Source organism: Pelodiscus sinensis, chromosome 15 (assembly GCF_052426305.1).
Source record: "Pelodiscus sinensis isolate ZL-2025 chromosome 15, ASM5242630v1, whole genome shotgun sequence".
NCBI classification, from domain to species: Eukaryota; Metazoa; Chordata; order Testudines; family Trionychidae; genus Pelodiscus; species Pelodiscus sinensis.
In genome coordinates this window covers 42,978,185-43,006,008 of record NC_143066.1, presented here as the reverse complement: position 1 = coordinate 43,006,008, position 27,824 = coordinate 42,978,185, and the positions used below count along the sequence as shown (strand labels likewise).

Here is a 27,824-nt window from a genome sequence, read left to right as displayed (position 1 = left end):
AGACAATGAGGAAAAGGGCAGGAGGGGAAGTGTCAGTGATGCTGGGACAGGGTGATGCTGGGAGAGGAGAGGGGAAGGACATTGGGGGTTACAGAGAGGGAGGGGGAGGTGCTGGGAGAAGGCTTGAAAGGAGGGGTGGGCATGAGGAAGGCAGAGATAGAGCAAGGCATGTGAGGACACAGGCTCATGAGCGGAATTGGGGCAGAGGGTGGTGAGGGGGTGGGCATCAGGGAAAAAGGGGGCAGGAACAGTGAGGGAAGGGGGAGGCACCAGGAGGGTGCAGGGCTAAGGGAAGGTGCAGGTGCTAGGGGTTTCTGGGGGTGAAGCAGAAGGGCAGACACCTGCAGGGAAGGGACCAGCACCAGAGGGGTGAGAGGCAGGGCAGGTGTGTAGAGGGAGGTGTTAGGAGAGGGGATGAGGAGGGGTAGCTCACACAATCAGAGTGGGGCTATTGGAGGAGTAGGCACAGGGGGGAGAGAAGGGCTGGTGGGGGGGCAGGTCGCAGGAGGGCTGAGGGCTGTGAGAAGGGCAGGAGTCAGGACAGCAGAGGAGGGTGAGGAGTTGGGGGGCAGCAGGCACCTGGGGAGCTGATGGAGCAAGGGGAGGAGACATGGCAGCAGAGGGGAAAGGTCGAGGTTTATAAAATATTTATTAATAACTTGGGTGCCACATGAACTCAGTACTGGTGCACAACACAAAATTCATTCTGCTCATGGGAGGAAACTCTTAGAGGGAACACCCCCCCCCTCCCATCCTCTCCGTCCTCGAGTTAATGTCACACGCATTGGGGTAATGCAATGCAACTGCAGGATAGTTGCATGAGGGGAGGTGGGGGGGGAGCAAACTAATTCCTATTGGTAGGAGGATAGTGGGAAAAGTCCTTGGGGGGGGGGGTGTCACATGACACCTTTTGGTCATGTGTCCATCTTGCCCAGAGAGTGTTACCTCCCGAGGTGTGGCCAATGGTGGTCAGGGGTATGGTTAACAGGGTCAGGGTGTGGCTAATGGGAGTCAAAGTACATTTTTAAAAAATTCTTTGGGTGCACACCCTAATGAAATGTGCTGTGCACGCCTATGCTTATATATAGAGAACAACACTGGACGAAGAGCACAGCTGAGCTCCATCTTAAGACGGGGATGATAAGAAGGAACTGAGGGAAAGGGGCCAGGCATGCGCAATTTTCTGGTCTGTAGCACTTGGATGCACCAACACCTGCTGTGGAGCACCCACAGAGACATCTTTCTCAAAGAACTTTTCCTTATTCACTTTTTCTACAGCAGTCATGATTTTATAGACCTCTGTCATATCCCTCTTACTCTCCTCTTTTCTAAGCTGAAAACTCCCAAGTCTTTTTAATGTCTCTTCATGAGGGACCCGTTCCAAATCCCTAATCATTTTTGTTGCCCTTTTCTGAACTTTTTCCAATGCCATTATATCTTTTTTGAGATGAGGCAACCACATCTGTATGCAGTATTCAAGATGTGGGTGTTCCATGGTTTTATATAGAGGCAATAAGATATTCTTTTTCTTATTCTCTATCCCTTTATAAATGACTCCTAACATTCTATTTGCTTTTTTGACTGCTGCTGCACATTGAGCGGATGTTTTCAGAGAACTATCCACAATGACTCTCACAAAAGATCTCTCTTTTGAGCAGTTATAGCTAAATTAGTCCCCATCATTTTGTATGTACAGCTGGGATACATTTAAAGTAATGCACATTGGAAAAAATTATCAACATTACATTTCATTTGACATTTTGTTGCCCAGTCCCTTAGTTTGGTGAGGACTTTTTGAAGCTCTTCAGTCTGCTATCTTAACTATCTCGAGCAGTTCAATATTGTCTGCAAATTTTGCCACTTCATTGTTTACCCCTTTCTCCAGATGATTTATAAATAGGTTGAATAGGATTGGTCCCAGTAAAGACCCTTGGGGGATTCCACTAGTTACCTCTTCACTCTGAAAACTGACCATTTATTCCTACCCTTTGTTTCCTGTCTTATAACCAGTTCTCAATCCATGAAAGGACCTTCCCTCTTATCCCATGACAACTTACTTTACTTAAGAGCCTTTGGTGAGGGGCCTTGTCAAAGGCTTTCTGGAAATACTAATACACCATATCCACTGAATCCCCATTGTCCACATTTGTTGACCCCCCCTCAAAGAACTCTAGCAGATTAGTGAGGCAGGATTTCCCTTTACAGAAACCATGTTGACTTTTCCCCCAAAAATTACGTTCATCCATGTGTCTGACAATTTTTTCTTTACTATATTTACTAATTTCCATTCTTTACTTCCTGGACACACAACAGCAGATCTCAAGGTAGCCATCCTGCAGCAAAAAAACTTCAGGACCAGACTTCAAAGAGAAACTGCTGAGCTACAGTTCATCTTCAAGTTTGACACAATCTACTCTGGATTAAACAAAGACTGTAAATGGCTCGCTAACTACAAAAGCAGCTTCTGCTCTCTTGGAATTCATACCTCCAGATCAGCTGCTAGAAGTGGGCCTCATCCTCCTTAATTGGATCCACCTCGTCATCTCCAGCCTGATCCTGGCCTGCATATTTATACCTGCCTCTGGAAATTTCCACTACATGCATCTGACGAAGTGGGTCTTTGCCCACGAAAGCTTATGCTCCTACACTTCGGTTAGTCTATAAGGTGCCACAGGACTCCTCGCCGCTTCTTTACTATAGTTTCAACTAATTTGCCCAGTATAGACATTAGACTTACTGGACTGTAATTGCCAGGATCACCTCTAGAATCATTTAAAAATATTGGTGTCACATTAGCTATCTTCTAGTCATTAGGTACAGAAGCAGATTTAAAGGGTAGTTTACAAGCCACAGTTAACAGTTCCACAATTACTCATTTGAGTTCTTTCAGAACTCTTGGGTGAATGCCGTCTGGTCCCAGTGACTTGTTAATGTTAAGTTTATCAATGTGTTCTCAAACCCCTTCTAATGACACCTCAATCTGGGACAATTCCTCAGATTTGTCAACTAAAATGAATAGCTCAGGCTTGGGAATTTCCCCGATATCCTCAGCTGTGAAGACCAAAGCAAAGAAATTCAATGAAAGAGTTTTGAATGAAAAATACTCTTAACCTGATAATTCTGATAAAAATCTTTAATGTGTTAATCAACATGTTAACAATGAACAATGTGTTTTCATTTATCAACATCCTTATTATAGCGCTGTAAGATCCAATGTCCAAAGGCAAACTCCTGCCTTCAACATGCGCACCTTATGGTAGCATATTCCAGAGGTTATGCATCCCTACTGAATGGCCACAAAAGTCTACATGGGGCACAAACCCCCTTATCTACCTGCCCCTCCAAGTTCAGTAGATAGCGCTGCAGTACAAAGCTGGTTTATAGAAGATGTCAACGCAGTAGCTGAACAGTGTTCTCCGAACTGGCCTAGGCCTCTTTGTTTACAGCTAAAACGGGAACAGGGATTTCAGAATAATATGAGCTGGCTTGAAATGTAAAAAATATGGACTCATCGCTTTACAGTGAGATTTCCAATGTCAGGGTGTGTCTAGACTACATCTCTCTGTCGACAGATGTAGATTAGGCATATCAAAATTGCTAATGAAGCAGATATTTAATTATCCCTTGTCTCATTAGCATAAACATGGCCGCTGCTTTTTCAAAATGGAGTTTTCGAAAAAACGGCAGTCTAGATGCAGATCTGTCGAAAATAAAGCCTTTTTTGACAGATCCCATAAACCTCATTTTTTGAGGTATACAGGATCTGTTGAAAAAGGCTTTATTTTAGAAAGATCCGTGTCTAGACTGCCTTTTTTTAAAAAAAACTCCGTTTTGGAAAAAAAGCAGCAGCCATATTTATGTTAATGAGGCACAGGATATTTAAATCCCTGCTTCATTAGCAATTTCAAGGTGCTTGATTTGCATCCCTCTGTCGACAGAGGGATGCAGTCTAGACGTAGCCTCAGAGTATATACTACTGTGCTCAAGTAGTTCTGAGTCTGAGAGGAATCCTTTGGATGTATATCCCCCAAGGGTCATATGACCCCAGCTGCAACCCTTTCTAGCCTACATCCTGGACACATACAGGTGTCTGGTGGAAAACACATGCAGCTTAGGGAGTTTGATCCTCAACTAGCCAGGCGTGTGGGGCGCACACAGCTTAAAAATGCCTGATCTCAGTTACATGGATACCTGTCTGGAGTAACTCCACTGACTTCCACAGCGGTATTACAGAGTCCCACTAAGGTAACAGATCAGAAACTGACCCTCGTAAATGCAGTTACTGAGGCCTAGATAGTGCTGACCTTTGCATGCAGCCATGAGGGGGCCGACATAGAGACTTCTATAAAAGGGCAACGTGTCTGTTTAAGGGCTAGTGGTCTAGGACCAACCAGCCTTAGTGACTCCCATGAAAAGTGACATGTTCAATCCCTCCCCCAGAATGGAGCAAGAATGAGAACAACAGATTCCTGAACAGCAGCTTTCCACAAAGGATCCACCCAATGGCAACTCAGCTGAGCTCAGGGGCTCTGAGGTTTGATTTCTTTCCGAGGATGGGTTAGATACAGTAAAGCTGTGGTTCAGTAACTCTTGATAAATTAACTGCACAGCCACTTCCCAGGTTCACAATACTCTGTACTTGTGCTGCACTTTCTTCTGCATTTACAGATGTCCTCAGATGACATAGCAAAAGCAGACATGGCATGTTATTATTACTCTCTTGTGTCCGTTCCTCTGCACAGGCAGAAGTACCATTTTTGTCTCCTTTATGGTCCTCCCAGTCTTCCCCTGAGAGCTGGAATCTAAACACCAAAGTAACTTTTTCACTCCCATGGTGCCTACATTTTCACTATCACTACAAGGTTCATTATATCCAATAATCTAAGGGCTGTCACTGCTGTTTTGTGTGAGATCCTCTTCTGAACTCAGACAAAAGGCAAAGTCTGTGGTAACATCTGAGTCAATGGTATAGAAAGTCTGACAAGTCTATCTCATGTCAGAGTCACACACAGAGATAGCTGAAAGTGTTCCTTTGAGATTGTTGTTTAGAAGGCTGATAAAGGGTTTATAAGGTGACTCAGAACTAATCTCGTTGTTATGGTCACAGTACGTATTATTGTGTGCAAGAGCAAAAGGCTGATAACTAGATGGATTAGGTACAGAGAGACAGGAAATTGCAACTGCTTTTTCTGGAACATTTTGACATGTTATTTGCTTGTGTAATTCTTTCTCTGGCAGGAAAAACGAAACTTTCTCGTGACCATAGAAAGAAAACCATGGAAAGTCTATGTCTCCTGAACAGGTGGTTTGACAAGCAGACTCAGTGCAGTCAGTTTGATGGCTGGTGTAACTGCTTGGATGGCCCAGAGGTCGATGGCCTTGTTTGCTGCAGGGAAGTACTTGACTCTCTGAAAACTCTGTTAAGGACAGTGAAGAGCTTGGGTTTTCCAAACACTGAGTCAGGCTACTGCTAAGCACAGCCTGAGACACAAGGCTGCTGAAGCTCTTATATTCTGGGCTACAAGACCCCGTGGACTGAGACACGAGGCTGCTGAAGCTCTTATATTCTGGGCTACAAGACCCCATGGACTGAGACATGAGGCTGCTGAAGCTCTTATATTCTGGGCTACAAGACCCTGTGGACTGAGTCATGAGGCTGCTGAAGCTCTTATATTCTGGGCTACAAGACCCCGTGGACTGAGTCATGAGGCTGCTGAAGCTCTTATATGCTGTACTATTTATTCCGTCTTTGATGATCTCAGAGGAAGGAGCATTTGGTGATTTTTTAATCAACACGTCATGCTGAGTTTCAGAACCGCAAAGAAAATGGCTTTGATGCAACATATCTGGAAGATTCTTTTCCTCAGGAAAAGCAGTATCTGTATTAGAACTTTGATAACCAGATTCAAAAGATTCTTCCGATTGCACTGACTTTGTGCTAGCTGCCCCACACTTGTAGTCATCCTGAGAGGTTGTAGAGGAAAAGGAGCAAGTGTGTGAAGTATCACATGACTGTTGATCCTGGACTACATTTTCTTTTGGTGTCTGCAGTGAAGAATTTGCTGATTCAGAGTCCCCAATGGCTTTATGCTCTTCTATAAAATCTGGGAGTTCAGTGTCATGTGTATTGGTTCCACATTTTAGAATCCTAATAAACATATTTGCAAGTGCATCATTGTGTTGAGTGTGTTCTGTAAAGCTATTAGCACTGGTCTCCCAAGGCTGACACACGGGGATCTGAGCTGGGTCGTCCTCATGGCTCTCAATTTCAGGGTTTGCTGAATACTCACAAACTTCAAGAGAATCTTCGACCAAAATGATCTCTGGAATTAGAACAGCCTCATGCTTTTCTGGGAGCCACTTTCCACATTTATTCCGACAACTGCAGGGTTTCTCACCACTTTTTACATAATTTCCCCCCATCAAGCTTTGGTGTTCAGCATATTTTGCAAGACAGATTTTACAGCATCTGTTGAGGGGGTCAAAAGGAAGGCACAATTAATGCTAACTTGTTAGCAAAATATTTTATGCTGTAAACCAGAGAAATGTTTTTATTTTTCCTACCGCTGGTTTTCCATATGAGTCTGTTTCCCGTCATGGAAAGGTGCCTTAATTTCATCAATGGACATCATTTTCCTCCAGACTGAAAACTAACAGAGGCATAAAACAGATTTAGGGTGTGGTTGAATTAAACTTGATATTACTCTGTTACAATCAGCATCAGAATATATTACTGTGACGTAGTGGGGGGTACCTTGCTGGTTGCTATGCTGGGGCTGTGGGTGATCCCCACTGGCTGCTGTCTGTAGCACGGCCCAGCAGGACAGGGGATGAGCCACTAGGCCAGGGTCTCTCAACCTGTCCGACCAGCTACCCCCCAGGGAGAAAAACAAAGGAAGGTGGAATGCCGCCCCTGGCTGGGGGCAGGGCTAGAAGAGAGTTTTAGTTTCTGTCTGGGAGCATGGAGGAGACAGCCTAGGGAAAGGGGCTGGAATTTAGGGGCCCAGTCTCCCCCATCTCAAGCGGGGCTGAGGCATCCTAGGCCTGCCCTGTAACCAGATTACATCTGTGCTGTATCCTGGAGAAGCAATAAACTCCCTCTGTTCTACTGGCTGGCGGAGTCTGTCCGTGCCATTACGGTGGTGCAGGAGACGGGAAAACCTGACGCGCCGTCACAATTACGTCTTCCATTTTTAAACAAATGTTAAATAAGCTTTTTATAAAATGTTAAAATCATATACCTGAGCCGCCTTGACATTCTTTACAACCAGATGGCTCTTCGCTGGATTTGGGATCCGATCCCACCATTCCTTCTTAACTCTGCAAAGCAAGAATCATTGCTTACTCTTAGCTGAGTTTGGCCCCAATTGCTCAGTTTCACTATCCCAGCCCCCTCTGCTCAAGCAGTCTGTGAGCTCCACAGGAAGTGCTTATTCTGTGTCTGTCTATACCATGGGTTCCCAAACTGGGCGGGGTGCCCTTCTGGAGGGGGCGTGAGGCGACCCAGCCACCCCCCATCAATCCCACCCCAAGTTTTGCTGCTATTTTTTTGGGAGAGGGAGCATGAGGGTTTCTCAAAAATCAAAAAGGGGGTGTGATGCTGAAAAGTTTGGGAACCACTGATATAAACAATACTTTACATCAACATTAGTGTAAAAGTTCATGCCTATATTTCTGTTTAACTGGCATGAGCATCATCGCATAGTCAGAATATTATTTGAGGTTGTGAGAAAAACAGGAAAATCTCTTAATGGTGACCCAACTTTAGCAAATTACTTCTCAAAAATAAAAAATTCTGCCATAAACTATACCCCGGTCTATTCATAGAATCATAGAACTCTAGAACTGGAAGAGACTTTGAGAGGTCATCGAGTCCAGTCCCCTGCCCTCATGGCAGGACCAAGCACCATCTAGACTAGAGCTACTCAACTTTGGAAGTCACAATGATACTCTGAGCACATATGGAGGGCCGCAACTTAAGTGTAGTTGCATATACATGCAAATATATATGCAAATATATGCAAAGAGCTTCTTTCACACTGACAGGCATGAATACAAAGATTAAGGCAAGACTACACAGCTCACAGGCCCCATTTAAGTCAGTTCTGCTGATATTAATAAAATGCAATATTTACCCAATTTCCACCCATATGACAGCACTTTTCATGAGCAATGACAGTCCAGGAATTTAACTACTAAATCTCATCTCAACAGAAGACCATTATATTGACTACTTTTTCGTTTTGATTCCCACCCGCAAGCTGCGTGTTGAGCCCCATGTAAACCCAAGCCGCACCACGGACTGCAAACAAATGGGCCACAGGCTGCATGCAACCCATGGACCGCATGTTGAGTAGCCCTGATCTAGACCATCCCTGACAGATGTTTTCATGTTTGTCTAACCTGCTCTTAAATATCTCCAAGGATGAAGATTCCACAACCTCCCTAGTCAATTTATTCCAGTGTTTGACCACCCTGACAGGCAGGAAATTTTTCCTAATGTCCAACCTAAACCTCCCTTGCTGCAATTTAAGCCCATTGCTTCTTGTGCTATTATCAGAAGTCAAAAACAACAATATTTCTCCCTCCTCCTTGTAACACCCTTTTATATACTTGAAAACTGCTATCATGTCCCCTCTCAGTCTTCTCATTAATTAAGCCTCAGAAGGTTCCAGTGAAGTCCTAGCACTATTATACAAATGGCTCAGTGGAGAAAAGTGCTGTGTAATCTAATCTCTTTATGTCCTTGGTTCAGAGGTCATGTGAAAATTAATTAATTCATGTTTGTAAAGAGGTTCCTTATAGATCTTCAGATAAAAGGTCCTTCATGATTACAAAGAATTCTACTATTATTAAAACTAGTGTTATGCTACTGATGCCATTACGCTATATGAAACCTAGCATTTGGCTATCTGCATCTCTGTAACTCTGGTGCAGTAGGATACATACGTGGCAAAACAGAAGTAACAAATTAAAATCAGAGCTGTGATCAGCATGCAGGATATGGGAACAATCTTCTGCAGACTATCTTCTAAAGTTTCTTCATAATCTATATAGTCAGAAATAAAAGTACAGTCAATAAACATTGTCATATCAATGATCTTCTGTACTCCTTGAAATAATGCCACTTCAGTGGTTTAAAGCAAAGTCCATATATGTATTAAAATGTGCACAGGTATCTAGAGCAGCAGTGCACAACCCAAGGGGGTTGTGGCTGTCTTCCTGGGGGGTCGCAGCGCCAGGCCATCTGCTATTTTGTTTTCCTGGCTCGATGCCCAATGCACGTGTGGCGGGGGCAGAGGAAGTGGCAGGGGAGCGGACTGGAACTTTAAATTAAAGGGGATGCAACAAAAAAATTTTTCCCGGTCCTGGAGGGTTGCAAATTAAAAAAGGTTGAACACCACTGATCTAGAGCTATGGTATGTGAGGCATTCTAGAACACACCATCCATACAGGTTCAGACCAAAGGTCCAAATAACCCAGTATCCTGTCTTCTGACTGTGACCAATGCCAGGGAATGAACAGAACAGATACATCAGGGGATCCATCCTCTGTTGTCCATCCTGAGCCATTCAGACCATGGTTTTCTGCCTGCCCATCCTGGTTAGTAGTCATTGTTGGAAGGAGCAGAGAGTTGCCCTATCGGTAATATGCTTTTTGATCACTTTGGAGCCTTTAGTGTTTGGTTTACACCAACTATAAGGCTGAGGACAATGATGATTGCATTAGTAGCCCTGGGACTCACTATCGCTCTCTAATTGATACAGAAAGGCAGAAGAAACAGTAGAATGTATACCTTGTGCTTTAAAACCCTGTAAAATTCTTCTGCTGAATTGCAACAGTTACTGATACTTACTATTGTGGAATTCAGCTACATTGCTCCATTCACTCCAGAGACTGGGATACTCTGGATAAAGGCACCGTACACTTACAAGGTAGTCATACCCTCGCCTCAACTGCGTTGCAAGAATGTCAAAGCTTGTTGTTTGGTAGGAAAGCGGTTCTATAAACTTCTGAATAAGAGGAGAAGTAACACAACTTAGCCTCTGTATGGAATACATGTTTAGTTTCCTAGACAGTATTAAGTATGACATTCAGTTCCTGGGAATGCGGTTTACAGACTTCACTGCTGTGACCAATTAATTGATACCTGCTGATAAACCAAAAAGGCTCAGGATCTATTTGAAGAGAAATAAACTTCTTTGCTGCACAATGTCATGTCTTAGGGATGTAACACCCCATTTAACTAGTTAACCGTTCCAACGTTTTACTGGTTAACTGCTTAAACAGGGGCATGTGTGATATAGCAGGCTGGCAGGGCTGGAGTGGCCCCCTGCCCATGGCATGCTGGGCTGCTCTGGCCAGGCTGGAGCTATTCCCCATCCTCCAGCCCAGAAGAGTGTGCTGCTCCGTGGACTACCTGGGCCAGGCTGGACCCTTGGTGGGTTGGGGATGCTCGGGACACAGCGGACTACTGTGGCCAGGCCCGGCCCTCCCCACATCGAGCTGGGCAGGGGGCTGCTCCACTCCAGCCAGGCTACCACTCAACCATCCATATCCCTAATGTGGATTCTATGTATTTTTGGGACACAATGTTTTTAAAATCGGGAATGATTTAAACTGGGGGTTACAAACCTATTTTAATAGAGTCACGGAGGCTGGGTTTGGCTCTGGACCCCAGCAAGTGTGATGCTCAAGACCCACTGCCCAGGGCTAAGGTACATGCCTCCACTGAGGGCAGAAGCCCTTGGGCTTCAGCTTTGGCCTCTGTGCCCAGAGCAGTGGGGCCGGGGCTCAGGAAAGCTCATCCTTTGACCCCCCTCCCGAGGTCAAGGTGCAAAGAACTTTGAGAACTGCAGCTCTACACAAAACACAGAACATGGCTGATTTATTCTGAGAAGCATCCTATGGCTTTTGAACTTCAGTGTGTTGAGTTTGTTATTAAAGACTAATTTAAGGCAGTATCAATCCAGTGGTGCTCAGGGCTCAAAGTGGGGCAGTGCACAATAGTACCGGGTACTGGCACCTCTCCAAACCTGCTATCCTATATTACAGAATCTTAGCTTTCATTTTAAAGGGGCTGGTCTGCATGGGACATCAGCACACAGCAAGCCAAGGGGTGAAGCTCATGTCACCAGTCTGTTGTGCACTAATGACTTGTGTGGCAACTGCGCACAAACAGTTCTATGGTATGCTTTGTCATACAGGAAGGGAAGCCATGCTTGAGGAGCACAGCAGAGCCTACAGGAAGATTCAAATCGCACCAATGGGACCCAAGCCCAATGGAGCCCTCAGGGCAAGAATAATCATAATCTGAATATCAGCACAATCTATTTGAGAGGCATCTCAATTCGGAGACTCAAATGGGGAGAAGTTATTCTGTAGGTGAAGGTCAAAAGAATACCACCCTTTATATCCCCCTTCTACTCCTGTTGATGTCACTGGAGCAACGTTACCCCTGCTCACAGTGCTTGCTGTCCCTTATGCATGAATGATGGTGGAATGTCACCCAGCAATGTCATAGAATCACAGAACACTAGAAAAGGAAGAGACCTTGGGGGTCATCAAGTCCAATCCCCTGCCCTCACAGCAGGGCCAAGCACCTTCTAGATCATCCCTGAGAGATGTCTATCCAGCCTGCTCTTAACTTTTTCCAGTGATGGAGATTCTACAACCTCATCACCATTATTAAGTACCTGACTGAAAACTCCTCAAGGTTTATAAAGGACTTTTTGCACCCAGGATACCAGTTAAAATGAGCAAAGAAAATCACAGTTCCCTACCTCTTCTGGATTCTGCTTGTTCCAGTATTTGACTTCATAGGTTACTTCCTCTCCATGGAGCCTGTCCCCTTTGCTGTAACTCTCAGTCCAACTCACAACGTAGACGTTATCATTTTCACTCTTATTCACGGTAAGATTTCTTGGGGGCTTTGGTTTAACTGTAAGAGGGAAACATTGACTCCAAGGAACAGACAGAAGAGGTCTATTCAGCTACAGATCATGCTGTATGTTACAGGGCAGCCACATGCTTTATGCATATTCATAAACCAATTTTCACAATTTGAAGTCTCCTTATGCAAAATTCATCATATAACTCAATGGTTCCCAAACTTTTTGAGCATATAGGCCCCTTTTCAATCTATTAAAATTTCATGGACTCCCTTTCCTGGGGGAGAAAAGAAAAAGAAAATAAATGTAAGGATCCAGCCCACTGCAGTGGGTCTGATCCTTATTTTTAACTTTCCATGGACCTTTTGCGGTACAGGGGTCCATGGACCATAGGCTGGGAACCACTGATATAATCAATTTTAAAGTTACAATATGCAGAATGTGTATATCTTATTTTTGTGCATGTATTATTCTTTATGTGAAGTTAGAAATATAAAGTGTGAATCTGGTTTTAATTCTGAATGTGCTACTCAGGGTCATTAGGGATACTTTGGGAACATAACTGTTCAGTACTCAAACCAATGACCTGGAATAGCTTTGTTTGTCCTATAAACCCAAACTGTGATTGGCCCCAGAAGGACATGTGACCCTGCCACCTGGCACTGGAATTAAATGTGGTACTTTTCTATGGGGAGGAAGGGTACTAAACAAAGGATTCCCACCCTCGGGGAAAGTCTGGTTGAGAAATGGAAAGCAATTAGATGTTTGGCTTCAGCTGGCCTTTGAAACTGCCTGGCCCGCCATAACAGGATACACATGAAGAAACCTGTCAACAAAGAACTCAGAAAAAAACTGTAGACCCACAACAGAGTAACTGTTTAGGATAAGAAATTGCATATAAGAAATTTCTCAGTGGATTAGAATTAGCTGGCATCTTTTGTTTATTTTAACTTAGTAACTCACTTTGATCTGTTTTCTCTTGCAGTCCCTTAAATCCTACTTTTGTACTTAATAAAATACTTTTGTTTACTATCAAGTCCAGTATAAATAATTATTATTGGGGGAAGCAACCATTGTGCATTTCTCTCTGTCATTGATAAAAGGGAATAGAGAGGTAGCCGTGTTAGTCCGATCTTGCTAAAACAAAAGGAAAAATTATGTAGTACTTTAAAGACTAATAAGATGGTTTCGCTTTCGCTCATCACCTATTAAACCATCTTTTTAGTCTTTAAAGTGCTACATAGTTTTCCTTTCATTTTAGTATTGATAAATGGAGATGATCTTATGAGCTTACTCAGTATAAAATTTATACATAAGATAAAGGTGAATTTATTTGGGGCTTTGGTCCTCTTTGTGGTCTGCATTCCTGGGTGCTGAGCCTTTATAGCTGAGCTCTCCCAGAGCTGACCTGGTTCAGAGTCTGCGTAGCTCTGCTGAGGGGTGGTAACCCCAACTCTGGCCTTGGCTGAGGGAAACCAGAGCTTCTGGCCAAGCAGGATACGGTGGCAGGGTGCCCCAGAATATAGGAAGGCAGACATCAATGGCTTGATCAGCACCCCAAAAGCATGTCTACGATCCAGCCCATCACACTGTAGTTACAGATATGGGCAGTGCATTCAGCTTTGTTTCCCTATGCTCTGGCACAGGGATGTAAAAGTCAAAACCAGAGAAGCTTTAAAATACTTCTCATGGAAATACAAAAGGAAAAAATATGTAGCACTTTAAAGATGAACAAGAGAGTTTATTAGGTGATGAGCTTTCGTGGGGCAGACCCATTTCTTCAGATCATATTCTGAAATTGGATTTTTGAGTCAACGGATTTAATTGTAGGTCTCAAATGCTTATCTGTGACTTGCTCTCAACACGGAGAAAATGCAAAGGGTTCCTTTCTAGCTTGTGCACTGGAGATGGGGATGTTGCTGGTGGAATCTGCCTGGCCAACCTCTCCCTGGTGCCTGTGCTTTGGGGATGGGGTCCTAAAGCACAGGTTTATAGTCATCCTGTAGTGAGCACCAGTTACATCAAAGAAGAGCCTGGATCACTGCCACATGTTAATCACTACACAGGCTTCTCAAAATATTTCTCCTAGCACTTGAGCAATGTATCCATACAAGCTATTTTAATACCAGGAAAGTGTGGGCACATGTGTGTAACAGATATATCTAAGTTGACATGTCTCCTATGACATGAGAAACATTAACTATTTTACCAAAGGCTGTTGCAATCTACACAGAATGATTACTAAGAATTCTATTCAGCCCACCAAACACTCAGGGTGGTGGGTTGTGGACTAAGAATCTCAGCTATGGTCCTTTGTCCTTTTCTCAGAAATGGGCAATGACATCTCATTCTTCATGCCTGGCTTCTGTTGCCACATGAAGAACCCACTACAAGTGCATTTCTCTCAGAGGATAAGAAGGTGCTGACTGGGTGAGGTAGTTAGCTGGGGATGTGGAATTGGACAGATCAATGACAAAACTGTAACAAACTGCAGTATAGCTCACTATTATTTGCTGGCATTACAGTGTCATTCCATAGCACTGTCTTACTGTCCTGCAGCACTATATGATATGAGAGGCCTGCTGCGAAAAATTCAGGCAGAATTACACAAGTGCAGCTGGAAGTGAAGTTCATGCTCCTGCTTTTTTCATTCTCAGGGATGCATGTGTTATACCTGAAAGATACCAAAATGGATGTGATGTTTACATAGAATTAAGCACACTATTCAAAATTAAGCCCCATTCAGAGTCATCAGAGAAGGCTCCACAGCATGCAAACTGAATCTGAGATACATACACTTAGTTCCAGAAAGCATTCGGTGCAAAAGCTATCTGTGTGTCCCCCAGTGAAAAACTCAATTGAGAAAGCTGCAGCCTAGTCTGCAAAGTTCACACAGTGAGGATCCACTCCTCACCCCTTGCATGTCTCTGGGGAGAACCTATAATCAGCTGGTGCTCCTGCAACAAAAGCTTGCCCTTTTCAGCTGATATAGGTTCTCCCCAGAGACATGCAAATGGCATCACTTTGAACACGTTAGAAGACCCCTGTTCTTTGTCCAGACTTAAAGGCTTTTGGTCACCAATATGCTGTCTCTGATGCAGCCAGGTGATTAGGACCCCCAGCATTATGCCCAGGCCCACTCTGATTCTGCTGTGCTCCAGACCCCCCCATGGCCATGGAGGAGTAGGACTTTTAATAACGGCAGCATATTTAACATTTTAACAATGAACCCAGAATACAGCATTAAACACTTACAGTGCTGAGAACTCTTCCATCCTGTAATGAAGCTTGAATTCCTTGGAGCAGTTCATTTGTGCAGCCACTTCCCAGTGACAAACGAGCTCCCTGTGATAGTCAGTGACGCACTCAAACATCTGTGGGTTCCCTGTTGCCATAACTAAGGACAAATCAAGACAACACTGAGCAGTGACAGCAACAGAAAATTAAATCAGCCAAAACAAGGTCTAGTGCTCAGAAGTGTAAAATTCTTCTTCGGAAATAGAACAATTACATCTCTGAAAGGGAGCGTGAAAGCGCAATCTTTGGACTTATTCAGTTTAAATGTGAAGAGTTTCCTCTAAGCTCAGCTCTCTCCAAGGTGCACCTTGAAATTCTATGGGACAAAGACCCATAAGAGCTCTCAGCACACCTATTCTTAGGCCATGGAATATTATCATTAGGAAATTAGTTTTTCACAAATTTTGTGTAAAGGGGATTACCACTTGATGAGAGAATAACAGAGTCATAGATATTAGCAACCAAAATGATTCATCAGGCATTCTCCTAGGAATTAGATTAAGGTTCCTATGTACAGAACATTTTCTAGTGTTTTGTTCAATCATCAACCATCCTAAGTAGGCGGATTTCCCTCAGTCTCTCCGACAGTCTTCTCCATAGCCTAATCAACTTCCCTGTTAAGAAGTTTTCTTCTGATATTTTATCCTCTTGTTCCTAGTTATGCCTACTATTTCTTTGCGTATTTATTATTAATTTGTATTGCAGTAGGGCCCAAAGGCCCCAGTCAGGATCATGTTGTGCTAGATGTCGCACAAATACAGTGGGTATGTCTACACTGCAGTTTAACACCCAGAGCTAGATTTTACCACCTGACTTGGGCTCAGGCTAAGGGTCTGTTTAGTTGTGGTACAGATGTTCAGGTTTGGGTGGGGCTCTCCTCACTCACAGGATCTGAAAGCCCTGGGCTCTAGGGTGAGCTCAAACACCTACACCACAATTAAATAGACACTTAGCCTGAGCCACATGAACCTGAGTCAGTTGGAATGGGCCAGCCACACATATTTAATTGCAGAGTAAACATACCCAGCAAGACCTGGTCCCTATTCCAAAGAACTTACAATTTACTTGGGAACAAGAATCCATATGAGGGGGTACAGCAGAAGGAAACGGGGTGGAAGGGGATGTGTGACAATAAGGTCTCATAGCTATAAAAGCTAACAACACGCCCAGAAATTCTAAAACATGAGGAGAACTTTAAAAAAAAACCCAAATGTCAGTACATGCCACCCACTTTTCTCATCCTAGATAATTCCTCTCCCTCTTGGGTGCTTGACCCTTTGGGTATTTGTAGACTCCTGTCATATCCTCTCAGTCCTCTCTCATACAAGATATGCAGAACCAACTCTTCTAGTCCATTTCACATCAGTATCATCCACATCATTTTTTGTTGCTGCTGTCAGAACTCTGCCAAATTTGTCAACATCTTTCTTTATGGCAGTAAGTTTCCCAGGACAGAGCCTGATGGCAGTACTCCAGCTGATGTTACACAAGCATTGGATAGAGAGAGATCTCCTCTGCTCCAGTATGTGATGATTCTGTACACACAGCCCAAAATTCAGTTGGTTCTTTTCCTGTTGTCATACAACACTGCAAAGTGAAGATTAATTTGCTGGCAAGTCCCACCCCTTAAATTCTTTCAGCCACCAACGCTTCCCAGGCTCTTCTCTCCCATTCGGCGTCTGGGCTTGGATTACTTCGCCCACGTTATCTTGCATTTTCTCCCAGATGAGTTTCACTTGGTAACTTCTTGCCCATGTTTCTAATCTTCACGGGTTTGTTACAGGTATTTCCACCTACTGTCTATTAGGTATAATCTGAAAACGTTACGAAAATGCTGTTCGCTCCTTCAAGAGAATTAATGAAGATGGTAAATAAGACTGGCTCTAATACTGAGCCCTGTGGTACTTAATTAAAAACTTGAGCCAACCAAGTACTTTACTACTTATCACTAGCATTTGTTTATGGTCTTTCATCCTCATTAAAATCCATGCATCTGTTACTTTCACTTCCTCTTTTAAATGCCCAAGTCCTTCTAGTCTTAAATCACCAAGCACTCCTTATTCACTTGAGTAATCCCATTTGCTTTAGTAAGAACTGAAGTTCAAAGGAACCATTTCTCTCTCTCTCTCTCTCTCTCTCTCTCTCTCTCTCTCTCTCTCTCTATGTATATATATAAAAATTTCTGGGGGGACAACAGAGTGATGTCATCATGTCACTCTGCATCCACAGCAACCAGGACCCACCCAGTCCCAGCCTGGCCTGGCCCAGGGCCCACATCGAGAGCTGGGGTTGTCTGCGGCCCTGGCCCTCTCCTTCCGCTCCCCTCCCCTCCCCAGCGAGCTGTGGGAGAGCCATAGCTGTTGCGGCCTAAGCCCAGCCCTCCCCAGCAGTGGCAGGGGGAGGGAAGGAGGGAAGAGACTGGCCAGGAGCAGCCTTGGCTTCTCCCGCCAGTCAGGAGGGAGGGGAAGGGGCTGGTGGGGCCCCAAGAGTTGGGGCTGCCTTGGATCCTCCCCAGTGCACGGGGTGACGGACGGGGAGGGAGAAGAGCTGGGGCTGCCCTGGGTCCTCCCCGGCAGCTGAGGGGAATGGGGGAAGGGGGAGAACTGGGGCCTCTTAAAGGCAAATTTGAAGAGTTCAGTGAATCTGCCATTTTAAAATCAGCATTAATTTTGAATTGACTTACTTTCTGCCTTAAGAAGTAAAATGCTCTATTGTCCTAAGCTATTTTGACTAGCAGATTTAATTCACTTGGCCTTTTACTTCCCTTATCTTGTCCCTGAAACTTTTAACATGCTCTGTATTTCTTTTACTATCCCCCTTTTTCATCTCTAGCAGCTTTTTAAAATCTCAGATCTCTGAGAATTTCCTTTTGAGACCACATACAATACAGAGTTTACTTTCAATTTGTATAGTTAAAAAGGGGAACTGAGACACTGAACTTTTTTTTATCTTCAACAAGAAAAATAAAACAAAGAAGCTTAAAACAGCTTAACATTCATAAGGAAGGAACAAGCCTATAAAACCAACAGTAACAAAAAATGGATAAGAAAATTTTGGAGTCCGATTACTATACACCTAGGGGTTTCAGTCTTCGCCTATTTAATTTTAGTGCAAAATCCCACTGATAATCACTCAAATTAGAACTGGAACTATGAATAGTCAGGAAATTAGCTAATGCAAGTTTTGAAACACCAGCTGTTTGTTTTTGTAAACCATGGATAACTGAAGTGCTAACAAAAGACTGCATTAGAAGAAAAGGACTGTTTCTGAAAAGAGTAAAGGAGGGATACTGGCAATTGCAATCTTATAAATCTACCTTTTATACCCAAGGGGTACGTGTGCACAGCAATGTTATTTTGTCCATTATTCTGAAATAACTATGCAAGCATCTTCACAGCTAGCCTATTATTTTGAAATAATTTTGAAATAATGGGTGGCTTATTTTGGTATTTGTAAACCTCATTCCACGAGGAATAATGCCTCTTCCAAAATAGTTATTTTGGAATAGCAGTAGTGTGGATGCTCCACTGCTGCTATTTCAGAATATCTCCTCCCCAAAGCCATTCAAAGTAATTACTCCCCAGTGCTTCCTGGGGCTCTACATTGAGGTAGCATGTCCACATATGGGGAGCCTGCTTTGGACTAATTTCCAGGCTTCCCTGCAGTGTAGATGCTCTATTTTGAAATAAGCTATTTTTGAGTATTTCTTCCAGAATAGCTTATTCCGAAATAACTGCAGTGTTGACATAGCCAAGGAGACCTGTGGCACCTTAAAGACTAACAAATTTATTTGGGCATAAATTTTCACGGTCTGGAACCTATGCCAAAATAAATCTTAGTCTTTAATGTGCCAGAGAGAATGTAGACTACAGCAATGTGAGCTCTATCAACAAATTAGATATATTAGAAAGCCAGTTGCAATAACAGGAATAGAAAGACAGTCTTTCCAAACATCTGTTTCAGCTCTTTATTAATTCTTAAGTGTTTTTCTTTGCATATTGAAAATATTAATGGAAAAATAGACAAGAACGGAGACTATATTTTAACATATAAATGTGTTTGCAAATATTAATCTTACATATTATAATGGCTACTGAACTGTGGTAAAAATGTTGCTTACTAATTGTTCCTACTCACTTTAAAATGCTGTTGATAAATTACTGTTAAATGAATTAAGTTAAAGCATTAGTAAACTTACTGTGATATGTAGCACATGAAAAGAAAAGGGTCCATAAGGCAAGCAATGCAACCTTTAGGCTGGCAGCCATCATTAGCACAGGTTAGTTTCTATGGGAAAAGCTGTGCCGAGATCCTGCCAATATAGAAAAGCTTAGATTAGTGTGTAAACTGGTCAAAGGACACAGATCTTTTTATCCTTCATCCTGCATATTGCCCCCAGTGGCAGATGCTAGTGCAGGGGTAGCCAACCTGTGGCTCTTGAACCACATGCGTCTCTTTGCTCACAGAAATGCAGCTCTCAGGGTTATGGCTCGTTCGGAGCCGCATGCCCACTTTGTGCACATGCCCCAGTTCCTGGAGGGAGAAGTGTGTGGCTGTGTTGGTGGCAGCTCCGGTAAGATGTAGGCATTGGGTTAGAATGAGAGAGACTTGGGGGTGCCTGGCTCTGGAGGAGGGGGTGGGCATTGTGTTGGGAGAGGGATCTGGGGGCGCCTGGCTCTGGGTGAGGGATGTGTGGTTCTTTGCACTACTATCCACAACTCTTTTGGCTCTTCATGTCTAACTGGTTGGCCACCTCTGTGCTAGCGTATCCAGTGTATTCTGAATCTCCTTAAGCTTTGACCGGGAGTAAAGGAAACAAATTAAGACCAATATGTATACTACAAATGAGTTGAAGGAGTTCTTTGCAAAAGTCTTCAACATTGGAGAGATACCTACAACAGACCTATTCTTTTCAGTACTAAGGATGAGGAACTGCCAGAAACTGAGATGCCAAAAGAGGATATATGGGAACAAACTGAAACATTTAAGAGCAACAAGTCACCAGGGTGGTTCAACTCAGACTCCTGAAGGAGTTTAAGAAAAACTGAAGCAGCTGACCTGCTAAAACCTGCAATTCCTCACTAAAATTGGCTACGCTCACAGCAAACTAAAGACTAGCAAATATAATACCAACCTTTAAAATAGGCTCTAGAGAGATGCTGGGAATTACATACCACTGACCCTTACATACGTACCAGGCAAACTCTAACAGTCATTTAGAGTTATAAAACACTTCTATGATGTCCTAAGACAGGGACAAATCAGTACAGCTTTTGAAAAAGAAAATGGTGCCTCTAAGGCACCAGGATTCTGTGGGCATGTCAAGTACATAGTAGGAAAAACTGAAACAAATGATAATTTATTTGGACTTTCAAAAATCCTTTGACAAAGTCCCTTAAAATATTTAAAGAAACTATTTAAAGAAACTGTGATGGTGTATTTCATATTCTTTATGGAAATATGCGTGGGGATATGAATATGCCTAACTCAAATATGCTGTATGCAAAATATTTCCTGTAACATATCATTGGAAAGCTAGTAATCCTCAGAATGTACATAGTCTATTTGTATGCATGTACCACTTCCGTATCTGAAAGTAGGAATACTGAGTGTATTTTTATCATCAATGTGTTCATGTTGGGAAAAGCCTATTTCCAGGCCATCAGGAACAACAATGAAGAAGCCAGACACAGAGCTAATAGCCCATTAGTGAGAGTCTAATGGAGAAGTGTTTTCCTGCAGATGTGCTACAAAGACACGAGTCCTTGTCACCTGATTTTGGAATCCATATTGAATTTTGTACTTTTGCACAAGAGGTGGTAGGGAATTGAACAATGGCTTCCTGCCCTAGAGAAATTCTGTATGATACATGAGAAATAAACAATGATGATCTCCAGCTGGCTCTACAGACAGACTCCTCACACCAAGGCATGCATGGGAACACCTGGAAACCACAGTGTTGGAGAACTGCTGGCCCTGTCTGAAAGGACACCTGAAGTCTGAGAAGGACTTTACTTGCAATAAGAACTAGGGTAAGAAATTAGGATTTGTAACAAGTTCTCTTAGGGTACATCTACACAGCAGGGCTAAATCTGAAATGAGCTACACCAATTGCGTAGCTTAAGTCGAAACAGCTTATTTCAGCTTTTGGCGCTGTCTGCAGAGCAGGAAGTCCGAGTAACAGCACTATTCCTCCAACTTCCTTTTATCCTCGTAAAATGAGGGTTACAGGAGTCAGAGTAAGAAGTCTCTGAACCCATCACAGCCACATAGTGAAACATACTGTTTTGGAAATTACACAGTAATCTCCACTAGAAAATTACACAGTGAGAACACAGCTTTGAGGATTTATGTTAACTAATACACTGTTGAACATGACTGCAAGCAGCATAGGCAGATACAAGACTTGTTCAGCATTATGTCAGCTGAACACCAGTGAAAGCCCCTTTCTCTGCTGAGAACTAGAAGGTTGATTCGGCATTGCATTTCCTATGTTCTTATATTTTTTTTCCCTGTGTGAGGCAGTTCCTCTGTTGACAATCACAAAGCCCATTGCTGAGAAAAGTGTCCCTTTTTCTCTCTGTGATGTGCTAGTGCAAAGAGGGGTTTTTAAATATTTCCTATGGTGGGAGAGATTTTTCTGTGCAGGATTACTTTGACATTAAAGTAGAGGAGACCTGAGAGCAATATTTGCAGTTGACAGGTTAGTACCCTCTCTGTACCTTCGCTGGGTGTGAATTTCATCAACAGCATAAAACAAGAACTGGCTACAAGCGCCACAAGTCTGCAGTGGCAGAAATTGGAAATACTATGGCCTTTCATTTTTGGAAGTGTCAATGTATGTGCAATTATACAGGCTGTGGTCCAATAATGCCTGCAGCCATGTTCCTCCAAGGCTTGCCTTTTATCAAGAGTTGCAAGCCGAGTTGCTCATACACTGGTTGTAAATTATGGGAATACAAAAGACAGTGTCTTGGGTTTTGTGTGTGTAGATATCAACACATATACAAAACCCTAGTGATAGTGAAATGAAGTGAAAGGAGCTGAATTGCTTCACTACATTTCAAAGGACTTCTGTAATGAAGCTACATTCCACTGTAAGGCAGATTCCATTGTGCTATTCCCTTATCCCAAGCTGTTTTAGTTGTTGAGCTATTCAAAATTTAAAAAAAATGTGTATTGTTTTCCTTTCCCTTAAATGAAAAATAAAAAATGTTTTAATCTTAAAGGTTACGACTTCAGCAAGTTATGAGTGATTGAGAAGGAGTTAGGATGGAAACTCTTAAGCAACCTTAACTAAGCAGTCACTGCTGATCCCACTATAAAGTGCAAAGCATTTCTATTTATCTCACACACTTCCTGAGAACAGAGTTATCAGCATTCGGGAACAAACAAAAAATCACTGACCAAAGAGTAACAAATATTTACAAAAGGACATAGCTGCCTTTGGATTTGAACAAAATTTTCTGCATCTGAAAAATAAGAACAAACTCTCCAAAGATACAAAAATCAGTCCTTCATTGTCTGGATTTCTCAAGAGGGGAAATGGTTGATTTCCAGTCAACTGATGAGTAATAGTGTCTCATGACTAGTGTTCCAAGAAACCCTTACAAGATTTGGCACAGAATTCCACATCACATAAGTGTATATACAAATCAAGGGAGCTCAATGTAAAAACATCTCCCTCTTCCCTAAATGTATACATATACATATATTGGGGGGAGGGAGGGAGAGGAGGATGTATGTATTATTCAAAACAGCAAAAATTATATTTTCTTTCCAATAAAAGCAGTAGATTATTAAATGATACACCCAGGAACTAGGAAGATTGTTGAAATATCAAAAGTTATCCTACATGTATCCTGTAAAGTTTTTCGTAACAACAAATACAATACAATTAATACTTAAAGTTCAAATCTTCAAAATGTCCTTACTTCAAAACACCCTGATAAACACAAATATTATAATTCTCATTTTATATTTGACAGAAATAAGACACACAGAGGTAAGAGGACTTGTCAAAGACCAATGAGAAAATCAGTTTCAGAGACAGGAGTAGAACTTGGAATTTCCTGGGCCCAAGTTGTATGTTTAGACCATAAAGTACTCCCTTCGACTCTTCCTTATTTTCATCATCCCATTAATCCCACTTGTGTTAGTTTTTCTACTTGCACAAGGTTAGATGCGGAATCAAGGCCTTAGATTGTAGGGTCACAAGGCAATGACCATGTTTTATTTTATACTAGAAGAAATACCTGGCGTCGCCCAGGGAAAATATAGTAAAAGGTGTGATGAATGAACTACGTCAATGACATTAACATAGCATATTTTATTGGAAATACATTTCCCTTATATATTAATTTAAGAAATTAACGTAACTAGTACTTTTTCGGTTATCATAGGGAAAGGATCTTGTAGTTGCAATTTATGAGACATGCTTAACAGATGAGTCCAGCAAATGCCTATGATCAGGCACTACTAAAAGTTAATTAGTAGCCCAATTGAGGCTCTGGAGGCCCAACTGGGACTCTGGGGGGAACCGATTTCAAGATATAACCAATCCAGTGATTTACGTTAGGAAATCAGTAGTATCTGTGCAAAATTTGGTGTTTCTAGCTCTTACCGTTTCGGAGATCTTTCGAGACAAACACATTTTCAGAAATATTTATAAGATGATCTGTTGTGCACATCCATGATGATCTATAAATAAAAACAGTTCCCTTCTCATTTTAAGTTTGGCCACTGCATAAGGAAGGCCTTTCACTTCAGAATGAGAAACCACCTTATTTGTATATGCTTTTGTAAATGAACCATTCCTTCTGGCTTCATCGGTGCCACTCTCCTTGTCTAGCTAGCAGCACTTTGGCTGTTTACTGCACATGCTATTTTACATGATCTACCTGCCAGCATCAAAGTGCTTAATTACATAAAATGAAGCGTTGTCCCCCACAGATGACAAGACTCATCGAGACAAAGCTCTCCAATAAACAGGGGAAAAAACTTTTAATCAGAAGAGGACAGTTTCTTTTCAGTAAAACCTAAACAGGTCATTGTTGCTGTTTTATTTAAGATATAATCACATTTGTTCATTCCAAGAGGACTGTTCACCAAAGGGAAGAGGAAAAGGCAAAGGTCATGTTACGTCATTTGGCCCTATGACCCACTCACTAGCCTTGTCTGCAAGTACCAAGGTATTTTTTCAGATGACCTAGGTCTAGAAGAAATTGAAAGTGTTTCACATTTGTCTTTACTTTTCACCAGTTCCATTATTTGCTTTTATTTTTTTTTACCAACTATACAATTTATAAAATAATTTCAGGTCTATAGCAATAGAATTCTAATGACTGGCAACTGTCAGGGACTCTAACAGCAGATTATAGCAATAAATGATAGGAATAAGCAGGACCCAATATAATCCATGGCACATTTGGACCAAATTCTCCAGCAAAAATTCCTGAATTCTGTATCTCCATGACATACCCTTCATTCCTATCCTTCCCCCACTCACACACAGATATGACTATGGCTCAAAGTTGAACATTCTTGTTACACAGCAAAAATGTTGAATTTTGTAATATCTTGGAAAAGCCAGGTATCTGTACTGGTATAACAGGTATCATTTCTTACAAAGGCTTTAGGCACCAGCTAAGCACTGACAAATTCATAGCTGGAAACTAGACCAGCTCACCTGTATGTTAGTACTGTTTAAGCCAATAGTTACATTTATAAGGATGTACTTATTTTTTGACTCTAACACACTTGTATGTAGCTACATCCATTGATTTTACTTACAAAGTTTGTACCCTTTGCTGTAATATGTAAGACAAAAATAGCTGCTCTGAACTTGGGAGCACAGGGAGGAGGACTGCCTACCTTGCCCAGACGGGAAGACTATCAGAACTAAGTGTGTCCTTGTAAAAAAACATGATTAAGGCAACGAGTTGATCATGGATTCTGTGATTTATGTGACCTCCATCATTTCAGCGTTGGGCAGCAGAGCTTTCGCTATTAGCCCAAACAGCAGGCCTCGAGCTTCCATAGACTCATAGAACATTAGAAACGGAAGGGACCTCAAGAGGTCACTGAGTCCAGTCCTCTGTCTCATGACAGGATCAAGACCAGAGATCTAGACCATAATTTATTGTTTAATACCCCCATTCTTCCCACGACTTTTATTAAAAATACCGGTGACAAAGTCTTTGCTTTAATCATGATGCTAGACTTTGCTAACTGCCCTACATAGGCGATGTACAGACAAGCTCGCCCCATCGATTTTAATTTTAGAAAAGAGAAATAAAGACATATATCATGAAAACTGTCCTTCTCTTTGATGTTTGGAATCTCACAGGATGGAGCTAGGAAACAAAAGCTAAAATCCACAGGCTCAGCCTAGGTTAGACCTAAAAGATATTTAGGCTGTGTCTACACAGCAGCGTTATTTCAAAATAACTGATGTTATTTCAAAATAACCTAGTGCGTATCTACACAGCAAGCCATTATTTCAAAATAATGTTGAAATGGAGGACTTCTTACTCTGACTCCTGTAACCCTGATTTCATGAGGAGTAAGAGAAGTTGAAGGAAGAGTGCTCTTCCTTCAACTTCTTGCTGTGTAGGCAGCGCTAAAAGCCGAATTAAGCTATTTCACCTTCAGTTACGCAATTTGTATAACTGAAGTGACGTAACTTAATTTGACTTTTGCACTGCTGTGTAGACGTGCCCTTAGTGCTGACAGATTACTACTACTCTGTCACATTTTGGAACCACATATTGTAACTCTTATGAGTATACGTAGTCTAATTTAACGTGTAAATAACTCTCATTTCTTTTTCCTAGTTAATAAATCCTTAGTTTATTAAGTTTATACTATGGGATTAGCCACAAACATTGTCTTCAGTGTAAGATCTGAGGTACCACCTGACCAGGGGTAAATGACCACTCTCAGGACTGGAAGCAATCTGAATATTGTGTGATCTTTGGATCAAATCAGCCATTTAGCACATAGTTAAGCTTACCTTGGGGGCAAGACAGACTGGCATGCTCAAAGGGATTTTCTGTGATTCTATGGTAAGACTGTTCTGGTGCGTCGGGAGTTGACATTTGTTACGGAGTTAGCGAAATCTCATTACAGACCATACCTCCAGTTTGGGGTGCCTGTCTTGCTTTTTGACAGTGTACTTTGATCTGAGGAAGTGGGTCTGGCTCACGAAAGCTCATCATCTAATAAACCATCTTGTTAGTCTTTAAAGTGCTACATTGTCCTGCATTTTGCTTCAGCTACCCCAGACTAACACGGCTACATTTCTATCACTATTCTACTTTGAGGTAGACACTCATGGTCATGAACCACTCCAGATGGCATGACAAATATTATATTCCATTTCTGTACAACATCGGACTCCAAAGGTCCCTGACTAAAATAACAAAGACAATTCACTCCTGTTGGAGCTATTGTTGCTGGCTCTTTGCAGACTTATACAGGCATCCATTCACACTTCCCTCACAACCATAAGAACTAGAAATGTCATTCTTTAAATAGTGAAATCTGAAATTCTGGAAACAATTCTGCAACATGTGGTGAAATCTACAGCAAATTCTATGATTGATGAATACTCAGGCCCCTGGGTAGAGTGGTCTCATATATGGGAACATGCAGGGAGGGGATCTCTCAGCAGGTTTTCATGGTGACAAATATCTTCTTGAATTTTCAATTTTGATATGGAATAGAAAAGATTTAAATGAGCTTTTCTGGGTTAAATAACCATAAGAAAGAAAAATGAGTTTCTGCCAACAAAGTTCGTACTGATGCATGAAGTCTAGCCTCTAAACTTCCTTTTTACATAGTTTAATTCTGACAGCAGCTGGAGATAAAGCTGAATTTCATTAATATCTGAGAGATGTTTTTAGCAGTTAGACAACATGAATGTTCCACAGTAAGTCACCTAAAACTGCTCTTCCACATTTACACCTTCATATTCGAATATGTCTTCTGGTCTCAGATGTGATAAGTACTGCTGTATTAGTCTCCAGGAAAGATAAGGGGACACTGAGCAAAAGTAACTAGAATTCTATTAATTCTTTCGTGCTACTCATATCAATTCTAACAAGTGAATGACTTTAATGAAACCTTTTTCAAACAATTTCAGCTACAGCATATGGATCATAGTCCCGATAAGAAAGACCAATGTTATGACTCCTCCAATTACCAGAGCAGGAAGTTTGGGCATTCAACATGTAGGAGAAAAACAGAATAGCTTTTATACTTTCAGCAAAGATAAACGTAAATACAAGTCAAGCCAGTAAAACATACAGTTCACAACACAATTCCTTAGCAAGTAATCAGATAAGGGTAAAAAGTTTCTTCGGCTACATAAGACAGTGAGAGACAGAGTGAGGTGGGGGTGGAACCTCGTTAGTATAACTTGCCTGATCCAATCTTCATTTTCAGGGCTGGAGAGCGAATTTTGCTATCAGGTAACTTTGTCCCAAGCCTGTGAGTGGGCAGCACTGTTCTGCTCCGCTCTTCATTTTCACAGCAGGCGCTGTACAAACTTGTTTCTTTCAATGGGTAAACATTATTGCACATTTCCTTATTACACACACCCTACTAAGCAGAATGGAATTTGCATTCCCAGCC

The 27,824-nt window shown here is 42.2% G+C and overlaps 1 protein-coding gene across 1 annotated transcript; it reads right to left on the bottom strand.

The window, feature by feature from the left end:
• Positions 1 to 3,118: 3,118 nt before the first annotated feature.
• On the bottom strand, positions 3,119 to 27,824 carry IL4R (interleukin 4 receptor). Its single transcript, XM_014573719.4, is given in 10 exon segments — positions 3,119 to 4,995; positions 4,998 to 6,469; positions 6,565 to 6,650; positions 7,242 to 7,320; positions 8,950 to 9,049; positions 9,857 to 10,013; positions 11,784 to 11,941; positions 14,396 to 14,565; positions 15,147 to 15,288; positions 27,614 to 27,824. Coding segments are annotated over 10 exon segments (2,559 nt in total). The 5' UTR covers positions 27,774 to 27,824; the 3' UTR covers positions 3,119 to 4,960.